General features: G+C 37.8%; 1 protein-coding gene across 1 annotated transcript in view; it reads left to right on the top strand.

The window, feature by feature from the left end:
• The window catches only part of AMN1 (antagonist of mitotic exit network 1 homolog), a 60,297-nt gene extending 41,884 nt beyond the window's left edge, over positions 1–18,413 (top strand). The window contains exons 4-7 of the mRNA XM_024129288.3: positions 1,209–1,426; positions 2,118–2,174; positions 5,558–5,669; positions 18,091–18,413. Coding sequence (XP_023985056.1) covers positions 1,209–1,426; positions 2,118–2,174; positions 5,558–5,669; positions 18,091–18,164 — 461 coding nt within the window. The 3' untranslated portion in view covers positions 18,165–18,413. The remainder of the gene's footprint in view (positions 1–1,208; positions 1,427–2,117; positions 2,175–5,557; positions 5,670–18,090) is intronic.
• The last annotated feature ends 1,317 nt before the right edge of the window (positions 18,414–19,730 follow it).

Genomic DNA, 19,730 nt, shown 5'->3' with positions numbered 1-19,730 from the left:
ACCAGCTTCCCAGGTTGCTGGCCTCCTGAATACAGCAAACTTTTCCTTTTCCACCAACACTTGTCTCTGGAGTATCGGCCTTTCGAGCAGCAAGCAGCCGAACTTGGTACCGGCCTTGTCCAGTTACAGTTTTTTATAGCCAGACAAACTGCATTTTTCAATGTGACTGTTACATGAATTAATGGATTTTTACCATTTTTTTTCAATAGAGGATTTTTATCTTTTTCTTCAGTATAAGAAAGAAAGAGTTATTTGGCTACCTAGGTTTCTGAAAAATCTTGTGGATAGTTGGCTCTATTTTACAATCAGCTTGGTTAGCAAGTTAGGATATTCATAATACTGCAAAGAAGCATAAGTTTTAAAATGTTTACACAAATATTGATTCACTAAAAAGAACTTTCGTGCTGGACACTAATGAAAATAAGAGTTCTTTCTTAAGATATGGAAAACAATAAAAATGACCTACACACGAATTTACCATCTTCCCTTTTGTGTATTTTGCCCATGAAAGTGTCTTTTAACAGTGCTATAATGTTTGTCCATGACTGAAGGGCCCAGGATTCCTGACGTACGTTTCTATTTATGTGGCACATTATCACGTACCTGTCACCAAAGTGCTTTTACATCAGTTGAATTGGATTTAAGGGCTTCTGTTTTCTTGACCCTTGATAAATTGTAAGATTGGTCCAGGCTAACAAAGAAGGAGCGTGGTGGTAGCAAAGGGCAGAATCAAAGAGCGAAGAGAGAACACAGAGATACAGGTATGATTCCTAAGGATAAGCATGAAAACTATTACTTAAGACATTTGGGCCATTTAACTTTTGATTTCTTTTCAGAGTCCACAAGAAAATTAACTTTTAACATAAAGGAGAATCATCTACTATTTAATTACCTATTTTAGTTCTGAATGACTTTTGGCTATTTCCTAAAAACAAGTCTAATCATAAACAAAAAAGTCTTGTCATTAATTGCAGATATTCTGAAGAATATACTACAGATTATGTAGAGAATTCTTGAAACATTCCAAAAGAGTTTTAAATAATGACAACATCACTGGAAATAAAGTATATCCCCACATGCACTACTTTGAAAAAGGCTAACATGCAATTGGATGTATCAGTACTGGTGATGGCTGAAATGAAAATCAGTCACATTTCTCATATATAAACATATATAGCTCATTGATACAGAATTATGTTTTCCCTCAGGAATAAAAGCTGTGGCTTCATCTTGTTCTTACCTGCACGAAGCTTCTTTGAAAAGATGCTGCAATCTCACTGATGAAGGAGTCCTTGCTCTTGCACTCAATTGCCGGCTGCTAAAGATCATTGATTTAGGTGGCTGCTTAGGTATTACTGATGTGTCCTTGCAGGCATTAGGAGAAAACTGCCCATTTTTGCAGTGTGTTGATTTTTCAGCTACTCAGGTAAATGAAATACAGACTTGAAATGTAAAGATTGTACATATTTGCCCAGAGTATTTCCATAACTCATCAGAACATAATTAATTCTTTTTGTTGTCGCTAAATTTTTTTTTTATTTATTTGTTTATTTATGTATTTATTTATTTATTTTTGGCTATGTTGGGTCTTCGTTGCTGCGAGTGGGCTTTCTCTAGTTGCGGAGAGTGGGGGCTACTCTTCGTTGCAGTGCACGGGCTTCTCATTACGGTGGCTTCTCTTGTTGTGGAGCATGGGCTCTAAGGTGTGCAGGCTTCACTAGTTGTGGTGTGTGGGCTTCAGTAGTTGTGGCTCACGGGCTCCAAAGCGCAGGCTCAGTAGTTGTGGTGCACGGGCTTAGTTGCTCCACAACATGTGGGATCTTCCTGGACCAGGGCTCGAACCCGTGTACCCTGCATTGGCAGGCGGATTCTTAATCACCGTGCCACCAGGGAAGTCCACTAAAATTGTTGCTTCATGCTTTGGTAGTTAAATAATTATAGTATAATTTGGCACACCCCCCTCAATTATTTTCAGTAAGGGTGGAAGGTATGTGTGGCTAAGACACGTTTGCCAAACGGGAGGAAATAAAACTATATCTAAATAATTAATAATTTTTATAAAAGTTTGCTTCCATCATCTCCATTTACGTGCTATGTTCCTTTTTTCCTTTGCTCAGGTATCTGACAGTGGTGTGGTTGCGCTTGTTAGTGGACCTTGTGCCAAGAAATTAGAGGTAATTTTAAAATATCTGTAAAGATGATGATTACCTGAATTCATATTATCCTCAGAAATTCTTTTTTAAACCTAGAAGACAACCAGTGCCTTATTCTCAATTAGGTATTTCCATGGACTTTTTTTTTTTTTTTTCCTCCTCCTCTTCATTCCCAGAGTGAAGAAAAACTGGTTAAAGTTAGGAGATAAAGTATACTTTATAATAAAACCCATTTTACTTCCAATAAAAGTTCTTATTCTCCAGAAATTTTAGCTTCTAATACATTTAAAGATAGTCTTATTATGAATGAAAATACTGAAAATTAATCAACGTAAAATGACATTCTTTAGAATTTTCATGTCTGACTGATATTTTTACCAGGACTACTTATTCTCTTGCCAGTATATTTTTCTTGACATTATATTTATTCTCTTGCCATCATCTTTTTCTGAATCCATGAAGGGATCCAGACTATACCACTGTGGCATAAAAATTATTTTGATCTGAAGATGTCTGAGAAACAACAAGGGTTAAAGGACTTTGTCTTAAACCCCACCCTCCCCCATCTGCCTAAAAGCAGACCCTTCCAAAAGAATTCAACTGCCTTAAACCCCCTTTAAGGTAGACTTCCTATACATGGGGAAGTCAGATGACAAATTGCATTAAATAAACATTGTCACAAGATTATCGTTAAGTCCCATCTATTCTCCTAAAGGTCATTTTGTCTTCCCTAAAAAGTCACCTGTTTTTCTGAGTGTCCTTTCTCCCGCTCTCCTTCCCCTATTAAGATGGTCTATAAACTCTAAATTCTAGCCATATCTTTGAGCCACTTTCTTTGTGAACTTGTGAATAAACTTCGTCTTTTCTCTTGCTAAACTTGTCAGTTTAATTCGAAGGCTTCCAAAGACAAACATAAGAGGATAGAGAAAAGGTTTCTTCCTCTCCAGAAGCCACATTGTGCAGCTGTTTAAAAAGATCTTAAATTAGTGTTCAGCCTTTGTATTCAATGATTGATGTGACACCTGTAACCTATTTCTAAATATTAAGAAGCCTTTTGTCCCAAGATTTTGTTTTTTTCCTTTTTCAGTTTACAGTGTTTTATTTTGTTTTTACTCATAATTAATATAGCTGTGCTTTTCAACAATAAGTCACATCAAATCCTTTTTGGAAGTAAGCTGGCTATAAATGAATTATAAAAGTTAGTAATCACTATTATAATAGAATGGTGGTGCCATGTTTTTGCCAAAATATTTCTGCTTGATTGAATGCTCAAAGAGTTTTTTTGGTGATGTTTATATATTTGCATCCTGCTTGTATTTATGTATGTATGTGTATGTGTGTATATAAAATAGCACATATATTTTTACAAATCTTTTAATTAAGAAATTCCTTTCTTTAAAATATGAAGTTCCAAATTCCAAATTGCATTCTAACTGTAGGGACAGTAACTGCCATAATTTTTACTGTTTTAAATACTAACATTTGTTGAGCACTTACTACATTCTAGCCTCCATGGGTCCCTGCTTTCGATTCTTTTGGGTATATCCCTAGAAGTGAAATAGCTAGATCATATGCTAATTCTATGTATAATTGTTTGAGAAACTGCCATACTGTTTCCATAGCAACTGTACCCTTTTACATTCTCACCAGCAATGCAAAAGGGTTCTGAATTAGAACATTAAACAAAAGATAGATGATGTTTCAGATATATGAAAAAGTATAGAAAGTAATATAACAGAGACCTGTGGACCGACCACTTGAATTTTAACATTTTCTGCATTTGTTCCAGTTCTTTTTAAAAAAATTATTATATGTTATATCTAAAGCTTCCTCCCCTCATTTATTCCCCCTTTCTTCCTTCAGAGGTAACCACTCTTCTGTGTATCTTTCCTTCCATATTTGGATACTTCATCTCTCTCTCTCTATGCATATGTGTGTGTATGTGTGTATATATCCATAAATAAGATATTGTATTGTTTTATATGTTTTTAAATAGTACATAATAATTTCATAGTGTGTGTGTTGTTTTACAATTTGCTTTTTTATTCAAAATTATGTTTTAAAATTTTTTCAAGCTTTATTGAGGTTTAATTTACATACAATAACACTCGCCTATTTTAAGTGTACAGTGTGATGAATTTTGATAATTGTTATACAGCCTTGTAACCATGACCACAGTTAAGTATAGAATATTTCCATCACCCTAAGAGGTTTTCTCCCATCCCTTTGCAGTCAGTGCCCTGCTGTGGCCCTCTCCCAAGCAACCACTGATTTTGTCAGTATAGTTTTGCCTTTTCTATACTTTTATATGAATGGAATCATGCAGTAAATTGTCTTTTGGTTTTTTACTTTTTCTTTTACTTCTTTCACTTGGCATAATGTTTTTGAGATTCACCCATGTTGTTGCACGTGTTAATATTTCATTCCTTTTTTTTGCTGAGTAGTATTCCGTAGTCTGGAATATGACACAGTTCGTTCATACATTCACCATCTGATGGACATTCAGGTTGTTCCAATTTTGGACTATTATAAATACTGCTATGGACATTTGCATACAAGTCTTTGTGTAGACATATGGTTTCATTTTGAGGGGGGTAAATACCTAGAATGAAATTGCTGGGTCATATAGTTGAGTACATGTTTAGCTTTATAAGATGCTACCATACTGTTTTCTAAAGTGTCTGAACTAACATTATGTTTAAGATTTATGTCTATTAATACAAATAGATATTTTTCATTGTAACTGTTTTATCTTATTACAATATATTAATGAACCACCATTTATTTACCCAGTCTCCACTTCTTTACTATTACAGATAAAATTGCAATTGGCATATTTATAAGTTGTTTCCTTACACACATGTACAAGAGTTTCTCTCTATATAGTGGACATCTGCAGTTGGAATTGCTGGGTTCTGGGGCATTCTTATTGTCAGTTTTATTTATTTATTTATTTATTTAAAAAATTTTTTTTTGTGGTATGCGGGCCTCCCTCTGCTGCGGCCTCTCCCGTTGCGGAGCACAGGCTCCGGACGCGCAGGCCCAGCGGCCATGGCTCACGGGCCCAGCCGCTCCGCGGCATGTGGGATCCTCCCAGACCGGGGCGCGAACCCGGTTCCCCTGCATCGGCAGGCGGACGCGCAACCACTGCGCCACCAGGGAAGCCCCTGTCAGTTTTAATAGACACTGCCAAATTGCCTTATAAAGTGGTTGGACATTTAACTCTTAAAGCTGCTATACCTTCCAAATTACTACAGACTTTCACTGGTCCTTTCTATAGAGTTTTTCTTGCAAGTAGATATTTGGGTTTTTTGTTATCAGAGTACAGTATTTCCCAAGCTTTTTCACACTGTTATTATTGTCCTATTTTTTCTTTTGATTATACTTTCTTTATTTTTGAATAGGAGATTCATATGGGATATTGTGTGAATCTGACTGATGAGGCTGTAGAAGCTGTCCTTACTTGCTGTCCTCAGATATGTATATTACTCTTCCATGGATGCCCCCTGGTAACAGGTTAGTATGAGGCTGCTTGGGTTCAAATCTTGGTTTCACCTTTTAATAACCGTGTGAACTTGAGTAAATTACTTAACCCATTCCATTATTCAGTTTCCTCACATTAAGTGTGTATAATGACAGTATCTACCTCATAAACTTGGTCATGATGACTATCTGACAACACTTCATATGGTGCCTAGCACATAGTGAGGGCTCAGTAAATGTTAAGTCATGATGGTGATGGTGATGGTGGTGATGGCAAATGCTCAGTAAATGTTAACTGCCTTGAGGAGGATGATGGTGGCAGTGGTAGTGGTCATGACATTAAACATTATGCTTTATCAAGTCAAGTTTATAATATTACCTCTTTCACATATGCTAAATGACCTGGTTTTTTTTTTAAATTAATTATTTTTGTCTGTGTTGGGTCTTTGTTGATGCGCACAGGCTTTCTTTAGTTGTGGCGAGCAGGGGCTACTCTTGATTGCGGTGTGTGGGCTTCTCACTGTGGTGACTTCTCTTGTGGAGCACGGGCTCTAGGAGCGCGGGCTTCATTAGTTGTGGCACGCAGGCTCAGTAGTTGTGGCTCGCGGGCTCTAGAGCACAGGCTCAGTAGTTGTGGTGCACGGGCATAGTTGCTCTGCGGCATGTGGGATCTTCCTGGACCAGGGCTTGAACCCGTGTCCCCTGCATTGGCAGGCGGATTCTTAACCACTGCGCCACCAGGGAAGCCCCATAAATGACGTGTTAACTGTAATCTCATCAAGCTGTAGCCATTGAGATTCAGAATCATTTGGCTAATGTGGTACTTCACTAAAGAAGTCACAGCCCTTTTGGCTTGTATAAGAGCCATAATACCCCTTTCACATCACCCCTACAATGGGTCCCATACCACAATATAACCAGGATCTTACATGTGAGTCAGTACTTATGCCCAGCCCTTCCAGCTCTTTTTCCTAATTACAGTCTAATAGTTACTATCCTAGAAGTCCTTTTGACATCTTCTGGTTTTTCTCGTGTTTGGACTGCCAATCTAAACTAAGCCTGTAATGGGTTATATTTGGTTATCAGTGACATCTATAATGAAGACTAAATCTTATTTTAGGCAGACACCTCTCAGAGAACTAAAGCCAAAAGTGACGTTAGAAACTGTTACCAGTGGGTACCTCTAGGGAAGGTTGTGGAGAAACAAGACTAGGAAAAAGCTTTCACCATATATCCATTTGTCCTTTTGAATTTTGTATCATGTGAATGATTTTACCTATTAAAAATTAGTAATCATAATTTTAAGAAAATAATTTAGAACCAGAAAAATTCATGTGACTGAGTACAGGGAATTGGTACATGTGAACACTATTCTGGGGGTTATGAGAAGGCAGGCAGAGGCTCTCTGGTCATCAAACAAGGCAGAAAATTATATTCTAACAAGTAGACTATTAATGTAAAGTGGAGGAGACCACAATATGTGAAATGTAATAACAGCAATTTTTGATAATAGGTCTTTTCAGAATACCAACTAAAAGTATGTAAATCTACTCACTGAGCTATATGTACATTTAATCAATACATTGAACAAGAAAGTGGTACTCATAAAGTGACTCCATTTTCCTCACACTATATTAATTACAAATTTGCTCTAAAGGGCCTAATTTTCCCCAAAGCCAAATGAAAATCTCCGACATGTGCTACTGACTTTTCTTATCATTCTCAGATAGTTAAAAGTCTTTGTCATTTCATATCACTGAAACCCTCTCATTTCAGTAATTAAAATGTCTTAGACCCATGTAATACTCCAAACAAGTTCAAATTAAAGCTTTATACTCCTCCAGTCAGGTCAAGTTTGCTTAGGTGGAAAGGCTGCTGTGGGTAAGGGGACGTTGTTAGTTTCTCTGTTTTACCTCGCGCTTCTCTTCTTCCTTTCCCAGCTTGCCCACCATGGTTTCTGACCCCACCAGTGTCAGTACAGGGTGGGACTGCAGTGCCCAGAAGGGAAGGGAAGGGGAAGAAAAGTCCAACTTGACTACTACCACTGGGACCTAGTGGCAGCCCTGAGGGCTCCGTGGGTGAGCTGATCCTGATGCGTACTCTCTCAAAAGTGGGGCACTTCTGATCTTCTTCAGGGTCTACTTCCCACCACTCCCCTCATCACTGCATATATCTCCTATATCTGCAGTTCTCTTGATTCAAGCAAATGTGTCTCTTCTGGGTAGTAGCTAGCATTTTCTTCCTCTGCGCCCAGGCAGCTGGCAGTACACCTTCAGTCTCTTTCTGTTGAGGTTTCCTAGACCATCCAAGTTGCTTTCATGAGCAAACTACAAGGCAACCCATGCCAGCCCACATCTGTCCACAGGAAACACAATACTGTAGACAGTAAGAATGCAGGTTATTTCCCAACTTCAGTCCTCTCTTTAGCCACATGGACTCTTACCATAGCCTTTTGCTTTTTAGTTTTCTTAGGTCTGATATTAGTGTAATGTGTCTCCCAAGCTCCAAGGGACAAATCAGATTCTCCAACTGATCTAAGAGCCCCCTCTCACTAGGCTTGAAGGCAAGAGCAAGCACCTGCAACCCTCTTTCTACAACTCAAATCATAACCGTCTTCAAAGAAATCCTTTATTCAATTTCCAGTTTTCCATCACTTCCCAGTTTAACACTTTTATATCTTTGAACGGATGAGGCACCATGGATTCCAAAATGAGTTTTCAGCCAAGCATTTGCAAGTCATGTACAAGTCTGGTATCTCATTTTGGAATGAGAGAGTAGGTGGTACCTCTAGTCCTAGAACCTTGGCTGAAATAGTTAATGTTTTAATGTTCTGTTATATTTGTCTCAGGATAATTTAGCTACATAACATGTTATAAACTCAGCCTTTGCTAATTTTATCTTGATTATCTTTCTGGTTACAATTTGGAAATAGTTAATTTGGCATTTTCCCCTCTACTTTTAATAGAAGTGAAGACAAACTATACACACAGTCAACCAGAAAAACTTATCCTTAGGCAAACTGCTTAAAACAATCATCAAAGACCCTATAGGTAATGAAATCTTTAGAAGGTACAACCAAAAACTTAAAATTTGAGTACAACAAAGCCAATAATAAAATGCTTAAAGGTGCCTGTATCAATATAGAGATGACTAACAAGTATGAATTTTGAAGTCTGGAAAATATGTTGCAGTGATTAGTCTGATTTTTAAAGCAGAAGACTTTTGAGATAAATTATATAATTACTGAGATCACTGGAAACCAAAGATGTATTATCAGTTGGTGAATTCAAGAGAAATGCCTACCTGGTATGATTATAGATACTAGGAAAGATTAATCCCACTAAATCTTTCCGCATCCACATAATGGCTCAGAATACTGAATTTACCAACTATCTTGCTGCTGAGCAACAGCTACATAACCCCCACCCCGCCTCAGCTCAGTCTTCTGGGAATTCCCTTACCTTACTCCCTTTCTGAGTAAGTGGAAGTTCTGTTGTGAGGGACTCCCCTTCCATGCAAACCTATTAAAGTGCTGCCCGATTAAAGCTCGTTGTGTGCTACTGCCACCTTGTGGTCGTATCTTTTTCCTTGATCTGCCCCACAATCCCTTGATCTAACTACAGTTATATGGTATGGTGTTCTAGAAGACATCAAGGGATAAAGCATAAAACAAAATATGTTTATATGTCCACATGTTTGGGAAATGCAACATACCACTATAGTGAATATTAATTTCTCAAAGGCTCTGAGAAATACTATTGCTAAGAAACTTAACTTTTTTTATCTAAGTGCCAGGGAGTTAGAAGTTTTCCTCTACCCTTTTAGGTTCTTCCAGCTGGTCTAAGAATTAAATTGATAGGAGGCAGATTAAGAGGCGAAAATCAAACAAAGTTTAATAACATGTATACATGGAAGAGACCCAGGAGAACTGAGTAACTCACCAAAATGGCTGAAACCCTCACCTTAAATAACATTTTCAGCAGCTAAAGAGGATGTTGGGGGTAGAGGTTTGAGACTTCAAAGGGGAGGAAGGCAATTCACATGAAAGATGAAAAAGCAAATGTTTGGTAAACAAATATTTGTTGCGCCATGCAGGTCAATTGCACCATAAAAGTACTCTCATCTCTAGGCCCTGCTGAGTTTCCACCACCACACCTAGCCCATATTCTTTGCAGACAACCTCTGGCGATAACTTGATCTATACTTCTTTTAGGCAGTAAGGAGAAGGTCAGAATTTCTTCTTGAGTCTTTTGGGCCTTGATTGTTACCAGCTTGAAATTATCCTCATGCCAAAGAGACATTTTGGGGTGGCACGTTTTGCTCCCCCACCCAAGCATTTCCCACATATTTTTTAACACAGAATAATTCATATATTATTATTTTGATCCCTCCTTTCACAGAAGAGGAGAGTGAGAAACTGAAATAGTATTTGTCCATTGTGACATAGTTTTTAATAACAGTGCTAAGATTAAACAAAAATCTCAAGATAAAGTGAAATGAGCACCAAGCCCCAGTCTCCTACCATCGCTCCAAAACATTGAATAACTTAACTTCTATGGGCCTCAACTTTTCCTTACATATAATTGTCAGTCATAAAACTGGGTGATCTGATAATAATATAAGAGTTCACATACATTGGCTTTTACCGATAAAGGTTCTTAAAGAGAAAAAAAGCTGAAGTTTTTCAACTACCCAGATCATCTCTACTCTTCCTGCTTTCCCGTCAGCACCTACCATTGTATATTTTTGCTACCATCATTGAATGAAAATAAAGTGGGTTAATATATTCCTTATATTTCTTTGTTAATTTCTCTTTTTTCCAGAGAAGACAAATGCTTTTTTTTTGCCTGATAAATGTTCTTTCTTCTTTCATGACACCTTATGTGTTTCCTCTTACGTATTCATGCGATTGCTCACATCTGACTAGATAAGACAATAACGATACATATTCTATAAAAAGAATGTATGTATATCCTATGTTTGTGCAATTCTAGTGTTATGTTATCCTCAAAGCAACCTGACCCCCAAATTGGCAGTGTCAACTGTAGTTACTCATCAGATTCCCTGAATTAATAGGTTTATCTTCTCCACTGTATTTGTAAGTTTTTATAAAATTTCTTAACATTACAATCAGACTGTAAGCAAAACTCCACATTATAAATTAAGTCTTGAAACTGTTAGAAGCACTCTGATTTTATTTCTGCAGAAGAGACAAAAAAACTAAGCTGCTATTTAAAATACTGTAGACCATAGACATTATGAAAACAAAATAATTTTTAAATGTATTAAATTATTTTAATTTCAATTATGTCTGCAATGATTTTCAGTAAGTTCAACTCACACAGTTTTGTTAATCTCCTACAATGGACATGCATTTCAGTTTGTATCATTATCTAGACATGTTTCACAGTAATCACAGGCATCTAAGTTTAGGTTTTAGAAGGGCAATAAAGCAATTAGCACTAGAGTCCTTATGTTTACACTGAAAGACAGGAAAACCCAACAGGAAATCTGCCACTTTGATTGAATCGACTCAAATTTAAGGGATATCAGAGGATTTGTTTCAGCTTGATTACTTTACAAGCAAGTTCTTTACTTAGATTCCTGGATAATAAATATGTCAAGATTTACCACAAAGAGACAGGTGGTTTGCTTCAGAGTTTCCCTGTAATTGAAGCTGATTCCTTGCTTCAAGGACAACTACTTTTAAAATTTCATATATTTAATTTTCTAAATCCTATATTATTCTCTTTCCTTATCATTATTTATTCATCCATTACTAATCCAGAATTACAAAACTTCTTTATGCCATACACTGTAGTGAAGCATTAGAACCTTGATCATTGTTTGTAAAAATGTGTCCAGCCTCACTTTTTTCACTGCGTATTCTATAAAAATGTCTAAATTACATTTTCCTTGATCATTTGAAAAACTTAGTTTGTTAACTTATATTTCCCATAGTTTCTTCTTTTTCTTGGGGCTCCAAAAGGTCCCGTAATGAATCTCTTTCAAAAAGTGGTCTCCAACTACATTAGTCAGAGATTTTTATATTTATTTTTATTTTTATTTTTTTAAAGAAGATGTTGGGGGTAAGAGTTTATTAATTAATTTATTTATTTTTGCTGTGTTGGGTCTTCGTTTCTGTGCGAGGGCTTTCTCTAGTTGTGGCAAGCAGGGGCCGCTCTTCATCGCGATGCGCGGGCCTCTCACTATCGCGGCCTCTCTTGTCGCGGAGCACAGGCTCCAGATGCGCAGGCTCAGTAGTTGTGGCTCACGGGCCCAGCCGCTCCGCGGCATGTGGGATCCTCCCAGACCAGGGCTCGAACCCGTGTCCTCTGCATTAGCAGGCAGACTCTCAACCACTGCGCCACCAGGGAAGCCCAGTCAGAGATTTTTAGAAAGATGGTAAAAGGTTCCTTAGAAATCATCTACACAACTCCCTTGTTTTAAAGATAAGGGAACAGAGATACAATGAATTTAGGTGGCTTCCCCCAAATCTTAGAAATAGTTAATAGTAGAACTGGAAGTAAAAACCTAAATCACCTAATCCACAGTTTCTACTTCTTTCCCCAGGAGAGCAATTTCCTAAGCCTTTGGTGTCAAGTGGTTTCACTATCAGTAGAAAAGGGAAGGAAGTAGGAGAGTGACATCAAGCATCAGTAGTGTGATTGGTATAAACGACGACCTTTAGAGTCTTTTTCAGTCCTGAGAGTCTGTGTTTTGGTGAGTGGCAGAATAAGCCACCCCAAAATATGCTTCTTTTCTTTGGCATAAGAATTATTTTAAGCTAATTTTTCTTGAGAAATAGCAGACACTGGAGGAGCTCTGAAAGCAGTAGAAGTTACCCTTTTGTAAGGAAAATATACATTTATAAAGGAAATCTCCATTTGTAAAGTGTCTCCCTCTCTGTACTAAGAAGGGAAGGGTGACTCTAAATCAGAATCATATTCAGTGGAGAAGGCAGTGACTTAAATCTGTATAGTGAATCTTACTGTTACCAAACCGAAATCAGGTCTCCTTGCTCCATGTGCAGCAAAGCCAATCTACTGACACACGATTGTGGTGCAGGGTGCAAGCAAGGAGAAAGGACAGCTGATGCTCAAAAGGCTGGAACTCCCTGATGGCTTTCAGTCAAGGGTTTTGAAGGCAACGTTAGGGATGAGGGTCACAGGGTGTCAGCTCGTGGACATTTTTCTGATTGGTTGTTGGTGAAATAACAGGGTGATGTTCTGGAAATCTTAATCATCAATCTCCTGGTTCCAGTCAGTCTGGGGTCTGTGTGCTGGTGGTCAGCATGTAGTCAACATCCTTCACCTGGTTGGGGGTGGGGGGGGGTCCTAGTTTCTGCAGAACAACTCAAAGATATGTCAGTTTGTTATCTCTATCCCTTCAGGAGGAACTAGGAGTCCTGTGACTCTATTGTTCAAGCTATTATTACTTTTCTTGCTTGCCTGCTTTCTTTGTTTCTACATTTTCTACTTCTCTAATCATTAACTGTTTGAGTCTGCTCTTTGGAACTTGGGGAAGGCCTAGGAGATGAAAGCTTTTTCTGCAAACAGGAAGTGGGAAACATGGAGGGGCTTGTACCCAGGAAGGCCCAGCAGGGTCCTGCCCGGTTTCATTACCCTTGTTTACTATGCTTTTCCTGGTAACTTCCCATAACCGGTCTCCCAACAACCCCAAAATCTTTCTTTTGTCTTTAGCTGAAGATGGTATTTAAGGTGGTGGCTTGGGCCCTCTCAGGGAGTTTACTCATTTTTCCTGGGTATCTCCTATGTATACATGAAGTATACTTGTTGATAAACTTCTGTTTGTTTTTCTCTTGTTAATCTGTCTTTGGTCACAGGGGATCTCAGCCAAGAACTCAGAAGGGTAAAGAGAAAATTCTTTTTCCTCCTCCACAGTTTCTACAGAGTATTCTGGCAAGAGATATGAAATACTTAGAGACCCCACAGTTTCTCGCTATAGCGTAATAAACTTACAGGCATCGAATATTCCTACTATTGACTCACTACTCTAAATACGCTATACTTTTATGGGGAAAAGCTGCCTGAGGAGACTGAGTAATGTAATACTGCCCTCTAGCATCCAATTTTAAAAATTACATAAAAATATACTGTATGCTCACAACTAGAGGGAAAAGTGTTTTTCTATTGATGTGCAATAATAAATTCCTACAGAAGAGTGACAAATATAGTCAGAAAACAAATATTTACATATAATATTTGATAATGTATTCATAACTAGTAAAAATGCCAGAATAGTCTTAGAAGCACCAGCTAAAGTGAAATCAGGAAGTACACGTTTCCAATTTTGTTCTTTTTCAAAACTGTGTTGGCTCTTCTGGGTCCCTTGAATTCCTATGTAAATTTTAGGATCGTTTTGTCAATTTCTTTTTAAAAAGTTTGCTGGGATTTTGCTAGGGATTGCATTGACTCTGTAGATCAGTTTGGGGAGTACTGCCATCTTAATACTAAGTCTTCTGATCTATGAACATGGACATCTTTCCATTTATTAGGTCTTCTTTGATTTCTTTCAACAATGTTTTGTAGTTTTCAGAGTATAAGTTTTTCACTTCTTTTGTTAAATGTATTCCTAAGTATTTTATTCTTTTTCATAGTAATGTAGATGAAATTATTTTCTTAATTTCATTTTGTAACGGAACCCAGGTTTGGCTGCTTGCCACTAATATGCCAATAATTCAAGAGGCAAGTGTCAGTAGAAAAGAAAGGTGCTTTGGGACTTCGCTGGTGGCGCAGCGGTTAAGAATCTACCTGCCAAGGCAGGGGACACGGGTTCGAGCCCAGGTCTGGGAAGATCCCACATGCTGCGGAGCAGCTAAGCCCGTGCGCCACAACTACTGAGCCTGCGCTCTAGGGTCCATGAGCCACAACTGCTGAAGCCCGTGCACCTAGAGCCTGTGCTCTGCAACAAAGAGAAGCCACCTAAGTGAAGAGCCCGCACACCACAAGGAAGAGTAGCGCCCTCTCGCCGCAACTAGAAAAAGCCCGCCTGCAGCAACAAAGACCCAACACAGCCAAAAATAAATAAATAATAGGGATAAAAAAGATATTACCATTAAGAAAAGACAAAAAAAAGGTGCTTAAATCAGAAAAGCTGGGGTGATTCCCTGGCGGTCCAGTGGTTAGGACTCTGTGCTTTCACTGCCAAGGACCCGGGTTCAATCCCTGCTCGGGGAACTAAGATCCTGCAAGCCACACGATGTGACCAAAAATAAGAAGAAGAGGGCTTCCCTGGTGGCACAGTGGTTGAGAGTCCGCCCGCTGATGCAGGGGACACAGGTTCGTGCCCCGGTCCGGGAGGATCCCACATGCCGTGGAGTGGCTGGGCCCATGAGGCATGGCCACTGAGCCTGTGCATCTGGAGCCTGTCTCCGCAGCAGGAGAGGCCACAACAGTGAGAGGCCCACGTACCACAAAAAAAAAAAGAAGAAGAAGAAGAAAGAAAAAGAAAAGCTGACAATCTGGGGAGATGGTAAACTCATGTCCAGAGACCAACTCCAAAGATTCTGCTCAGCCATGAGAGTTTTTAAATGGAAAAATGGGGGAAAGAATCTCATTGAATCATTGAGGCATGAGGTTGGGTTTTGCATCATTCTCCATTGAGTGCAGACTGGCTGACTCTTTCTTCAGAGAGAAGAAAACCTTGCCTGCATGGTCTGCCTGCAGGATTGCTAAGGGAGCTGTTGGGGGTAGAAAGCAAGTCATTTTTTTAACTGCTTAATTCTTCATTCTTACTTCTTTTTATCTAGGAAAAGAATCAACAGGTTAGACAAGGCATGATGTGCATTCAGGAGAGCATAAGTCAGGAGTTAGTTTCAATTGCTTAGTGATCTCATTCCTATAATTAGGTTCTTTTAAGGTTAGAGGGGAACCCAAATGGGCAAACAGGAAAAGGGCAAAGAGCTGCTTTTAATTTTTGGATTGTTCATTGTGTAGAAGTAAATTGATTTTTGTATATTGATCTTGTGCCCTGCAACCTTGCTGAACTCATTTATTAGTTCTAATTTTTAGTGGATTCCTTAGTACCATACTACCTAACTACAAATAAAGAGTTTTACTTTTTCCTTTCCAACATGAATGCCTTTTCTTTTTCTTCCCTAATTTCCATGGCTAGAACCTCCAGTGCAGTGTTGCATAGACGTGGCAAAAGGAGAAATCCTTACCTTTGTTCCTGATCTTAGGGGGAAAATATTTAGTCTCTCACCATTAAGGATGATGTTAGTGGTGGGTTTTTCATAGATGCCCTTTATCAGGTTGAGGAAGTTCCTTTCTGTTTCTGGTTTGTTGAATGTTTTTATCATGAATGTTGGATTTTATCAAATGCCTTTTCTGTGTCTATTGAAATGATCATGTCGTTTTTGTCCTTTATTCTATTAATATGGGTGCCATAGGCAGAAAAATGCCCCCACCCAAAGATGTCCATGTTCTAATGCTCAGAACCTACAAGTATATTGACCTTAAAATAGGGAGAGTATCCTGGATTACCCAGGTGCACCCAATGTAATCATAAGGGTCTTTAAAAGTAGAAAAGGGAGGGGCTTCCCTGGTGGCATAGTGGTTGAGAGTCCGCCTGCAGATGCAGGGGACACGGGTTCGTGCCCCGGTCCAGGAGGATCCCACATGCCGCGGAGCAGCTGGGCCCGTGAGCCATGGCCGCTGGAAGAGGGAGACAGAAGAAGGAGAACCATAGAGATGGCAGCATAAGAAAGACTTTGTCCAATGTTGCTCACTTTGAATATGGAGGAATTCAAGGAATGTGGTGGCCTTTAGAAGCTGGAAGTCAGGGAGGTGGATTCTCCCCTAGAGCCTCCAAAAAGAATGCTAAGCTCCTAATACCTGCTTTTAGCCCAGTAAGACCCATTTTGAAATTCTGACCTTCAAAACTACAATAATAAATGTGTGTTGTTTTAAGCCATTAAGGTTGTGGTTATTTGTTACAGCAGCAAGAGAAAACTAATACAGTGTGCTACATTAATTGATTTCCAGATGTTAAACTAACCTTGCATTCCTGGGGTAAATCCCAGTTGATCATGGCATATAACCCTTTCTGTGTTGCTATATTTGGTTCGCTTGTGTTTTATTGAGGATTTTTGAGTACATATTCATAAGAAATATTGGTCTGTTGTTTTTTGTGTATGTGATGTTTTTGTCTGGCTTTGGTGTCAAGGTAATACTGTCCTCATAGAATAAGTTGGAAAGTGTTCCTCCCTCTTCTATTAGTATAACCACTACAGCTTTGTTACAGTTGCTGTCTGCATGATATATCTTTCTCCATCCTTTTACTTTCAACCTATTTGAAACCTGTCCTTAATCTAGATCTCCTGTAATAACATACTTCCTCTATAATAACTGATATTTTTATGACAATGAAAACTGCATTTGTTATATTTTTAGCTGCTTTTAAAAAAATTAGCTGCTGAAGTAAACCTTTGTTTTCACAACTATAACTTCTTGTTTCCAGACACTCTCTGGTTCTCTTTCTTGCACTAAATCTTTAATGTTTTGGCTTATTTTTGTTTTACTTAAAATACAACTTAGTAACCATGTGTTGGGCCTGCTTTTTTTCCTAGTGGTCTACAAAATCTTTAAGTCTGAGAATGACTAAACTAGAAATTTCCCAAGACTAGGTTAGAGATATGTTATACATACAACATAGGTTGTATCTATGGAACAAGTTTATTAAACTCCTGAATAATTTTTAAAGTAATAAAATTTTAGCAGTATTTTTGCATTAAAGCATTAAAAGCATTAAAAGATATTATAAAACTGACTTTGCAAAAGATATGTAAACTATATTAAAATCACTGCTATATATTGTGAATAACTGAAAACCATCTAAATGTCCAGTCATACAGATTGGTTAAATTACAAGGAATTCATGTAATAGTTATCTATTTAAAATCATGTTTTATAAATATTATGACATGGAAAAATGTTCAACTACAGGTCAAGTTGTCCTGTTCTAGTAACTACTCTGTCCCCTAACCTTTATGGGCATGTTGCAGCTTCACAAGGTGTTTTACCATACCTGTTGACTCTTTAATCATGCTTTCTTTAATCACTCCTTTGTAGTTAAAACCTGTTCAAGCACCCTAGTTTAGTGTGTCATGCACTTCCTGCCAGGACCCTGAGAAACTTTAACCCTATTACTCTCTGGTTGGTGAAATTAAGATGAAATTACAGAGAAAACAGTAAATACCTGTTTTTTATAAGTATTACTATGATATGTTTACTGCAGCTAATAATAGTGATGGTTACCACTAATTAAATGTATTTTTAGCTTATAGTATGCTTTATATATCATCTCATTTAATCCTTTAAATAACCCTATGAGATATAATAGTTATCATCATCCCCAGTTTATACATGAGGACACATTCAATATCTTTGATTACTGTGAATTAATATATTGTCATTGTTTTCTTTTGTAGATCATTCACGAGAAGTCTTGGAGCAATTAGTAGGCCCAAACAAACTAAAGCAAGTGACGTGGACTGTATATTGATGCTTATTGAAGCTTATCAAAGCTATGATCTTCATACTACTTTCCCAGGAAACAACGATCTAGAGATTGGCTTTCCAATAATATGATTTATGCTTTGAAGTTAACCAGGCTCTTAAACATTTTAATAGTGCTATTATTTCTAAGTTTGTTTGAGGAGTGATTGTTCTTGAAATGACAATCCTAGCATGCCCTCTGATGTATTTGGGGAGGGTATTGTGTTTGTTTCTTTAATAGCAAAGTTTTAAATTACCTGTTTTCCCTGGAAATGTCCTTCTCCTACCTAGATTTTTGAGCTGCTGTAAGAGAAATTTACCAATATGGATGAACATTAGGAGAATTCTAAGTAAAGGTATTTCTAAAAGCATAATTACCTTCCTAGCTATTTTTTGGCTGCTACCTTCCAAATTATTTAAATGTCCACTGGCCAAAAAGCAAAGCTGAACATCAGGCCTGTAACTTCTTCACAGAATTTATTATTTCAATGAAACAAAGAAATATAATAGTTTAATGTCATAATCCAGGACATCATATACCTTAGCCATTCAGCATATGAATGTTACTGAGTATGGCTACTTTTCCCAAATACATGCTATTCATCTACAAACTTTCATCCTTAAAAACTGCAGTCAAGAATGTGTAAGAATGAGTAAACATGAAATGTCATCACAGAGGTGGTATCCTGAAGCTCTACTGGTTTCACATTGTGAAATAAACACACAGGTCTTAGTTTTCAAATGAAATGTATTACTCTCTATAATCACAAAATTCTCTGAAGTATACTGTGCTTAAACTACCCCCAAATTCAGCATATTCCCTGTGCCATGAGCCTGTCTCAGTGGGGCTTTCTTAAAGATTTCCTATTTTAACTGTGATGTAGTGAATAACAGGGAAAGTGTGGTATGGTAGATTTCTTGTATATGTTTAGAAGGAAGGGTTTACATACTCAACTCTACTTGTCCTTACTATTAACTACTTTACAATGTGATATGTTTATAGCGTAGATAACATATATTGCCACTGCAGTGGTGGTACATATGTATATATGTGTAAAATGGGTAAGGCCTGTTCCATCTATGAAATTTTTCTAAAGACAAATTCAGTAAGATTTAATATTGAACACCTAAGTCAGTAGCTTTTTCCGCTTTGGGGGAAACTAGTTTCAAGATCTAAGGTATCAGATTTTTAGAGTTTATAAAGGATTTATCATCCTAAAGCAGTTTGCAGCTTGATCTTTTTTTTTTTATACTGCTAGTTATCTTAGCTGTTTCTCAGCACTCTGTTTAAAATTTGGGTTTCCCATCCCTATCCTACCTATCCCTGTCACCCTTACCTGTCACTCTAAACTCTATTTTTCGCCTTTCCATCTATCACCATCTGACATGTTTTATTTTTTATTTATTATCTGTCTCCCCACCCTAGTATATAAGCTTCATGAAGAAGAAATTATTTCTCTTTTTTTCACTGCTGTATCTCCAATACCTAAAACAGTGTCTGGTACATGATAAGCACCCAAATATTTGTTGAATGAATAGACAAGAAAATAAATAAAAGTAATACCCATACTTC

The sequence above is a fragment of the Physeter macrocephalus genome, chromosome 6, assembly GCF_002837175.3.
Source record: "Physeter macrocephalus isolate SW-GA chromosome 6, ASM283717v5, whole genome shotgun sequence".
In the NCBI taxonomy this organism is placed as follows: Eukaryota; Metazoa; Chordata; class Mammalia; order Artiodactyla; family Physeteridae; genus Physeter; species Physeter macrocephalus.
The sequence above is the reverse complement of the archived record's forward strand: the minus strand, read 5'-3'. Positions and strand labels throughout refer to the sequence as shown.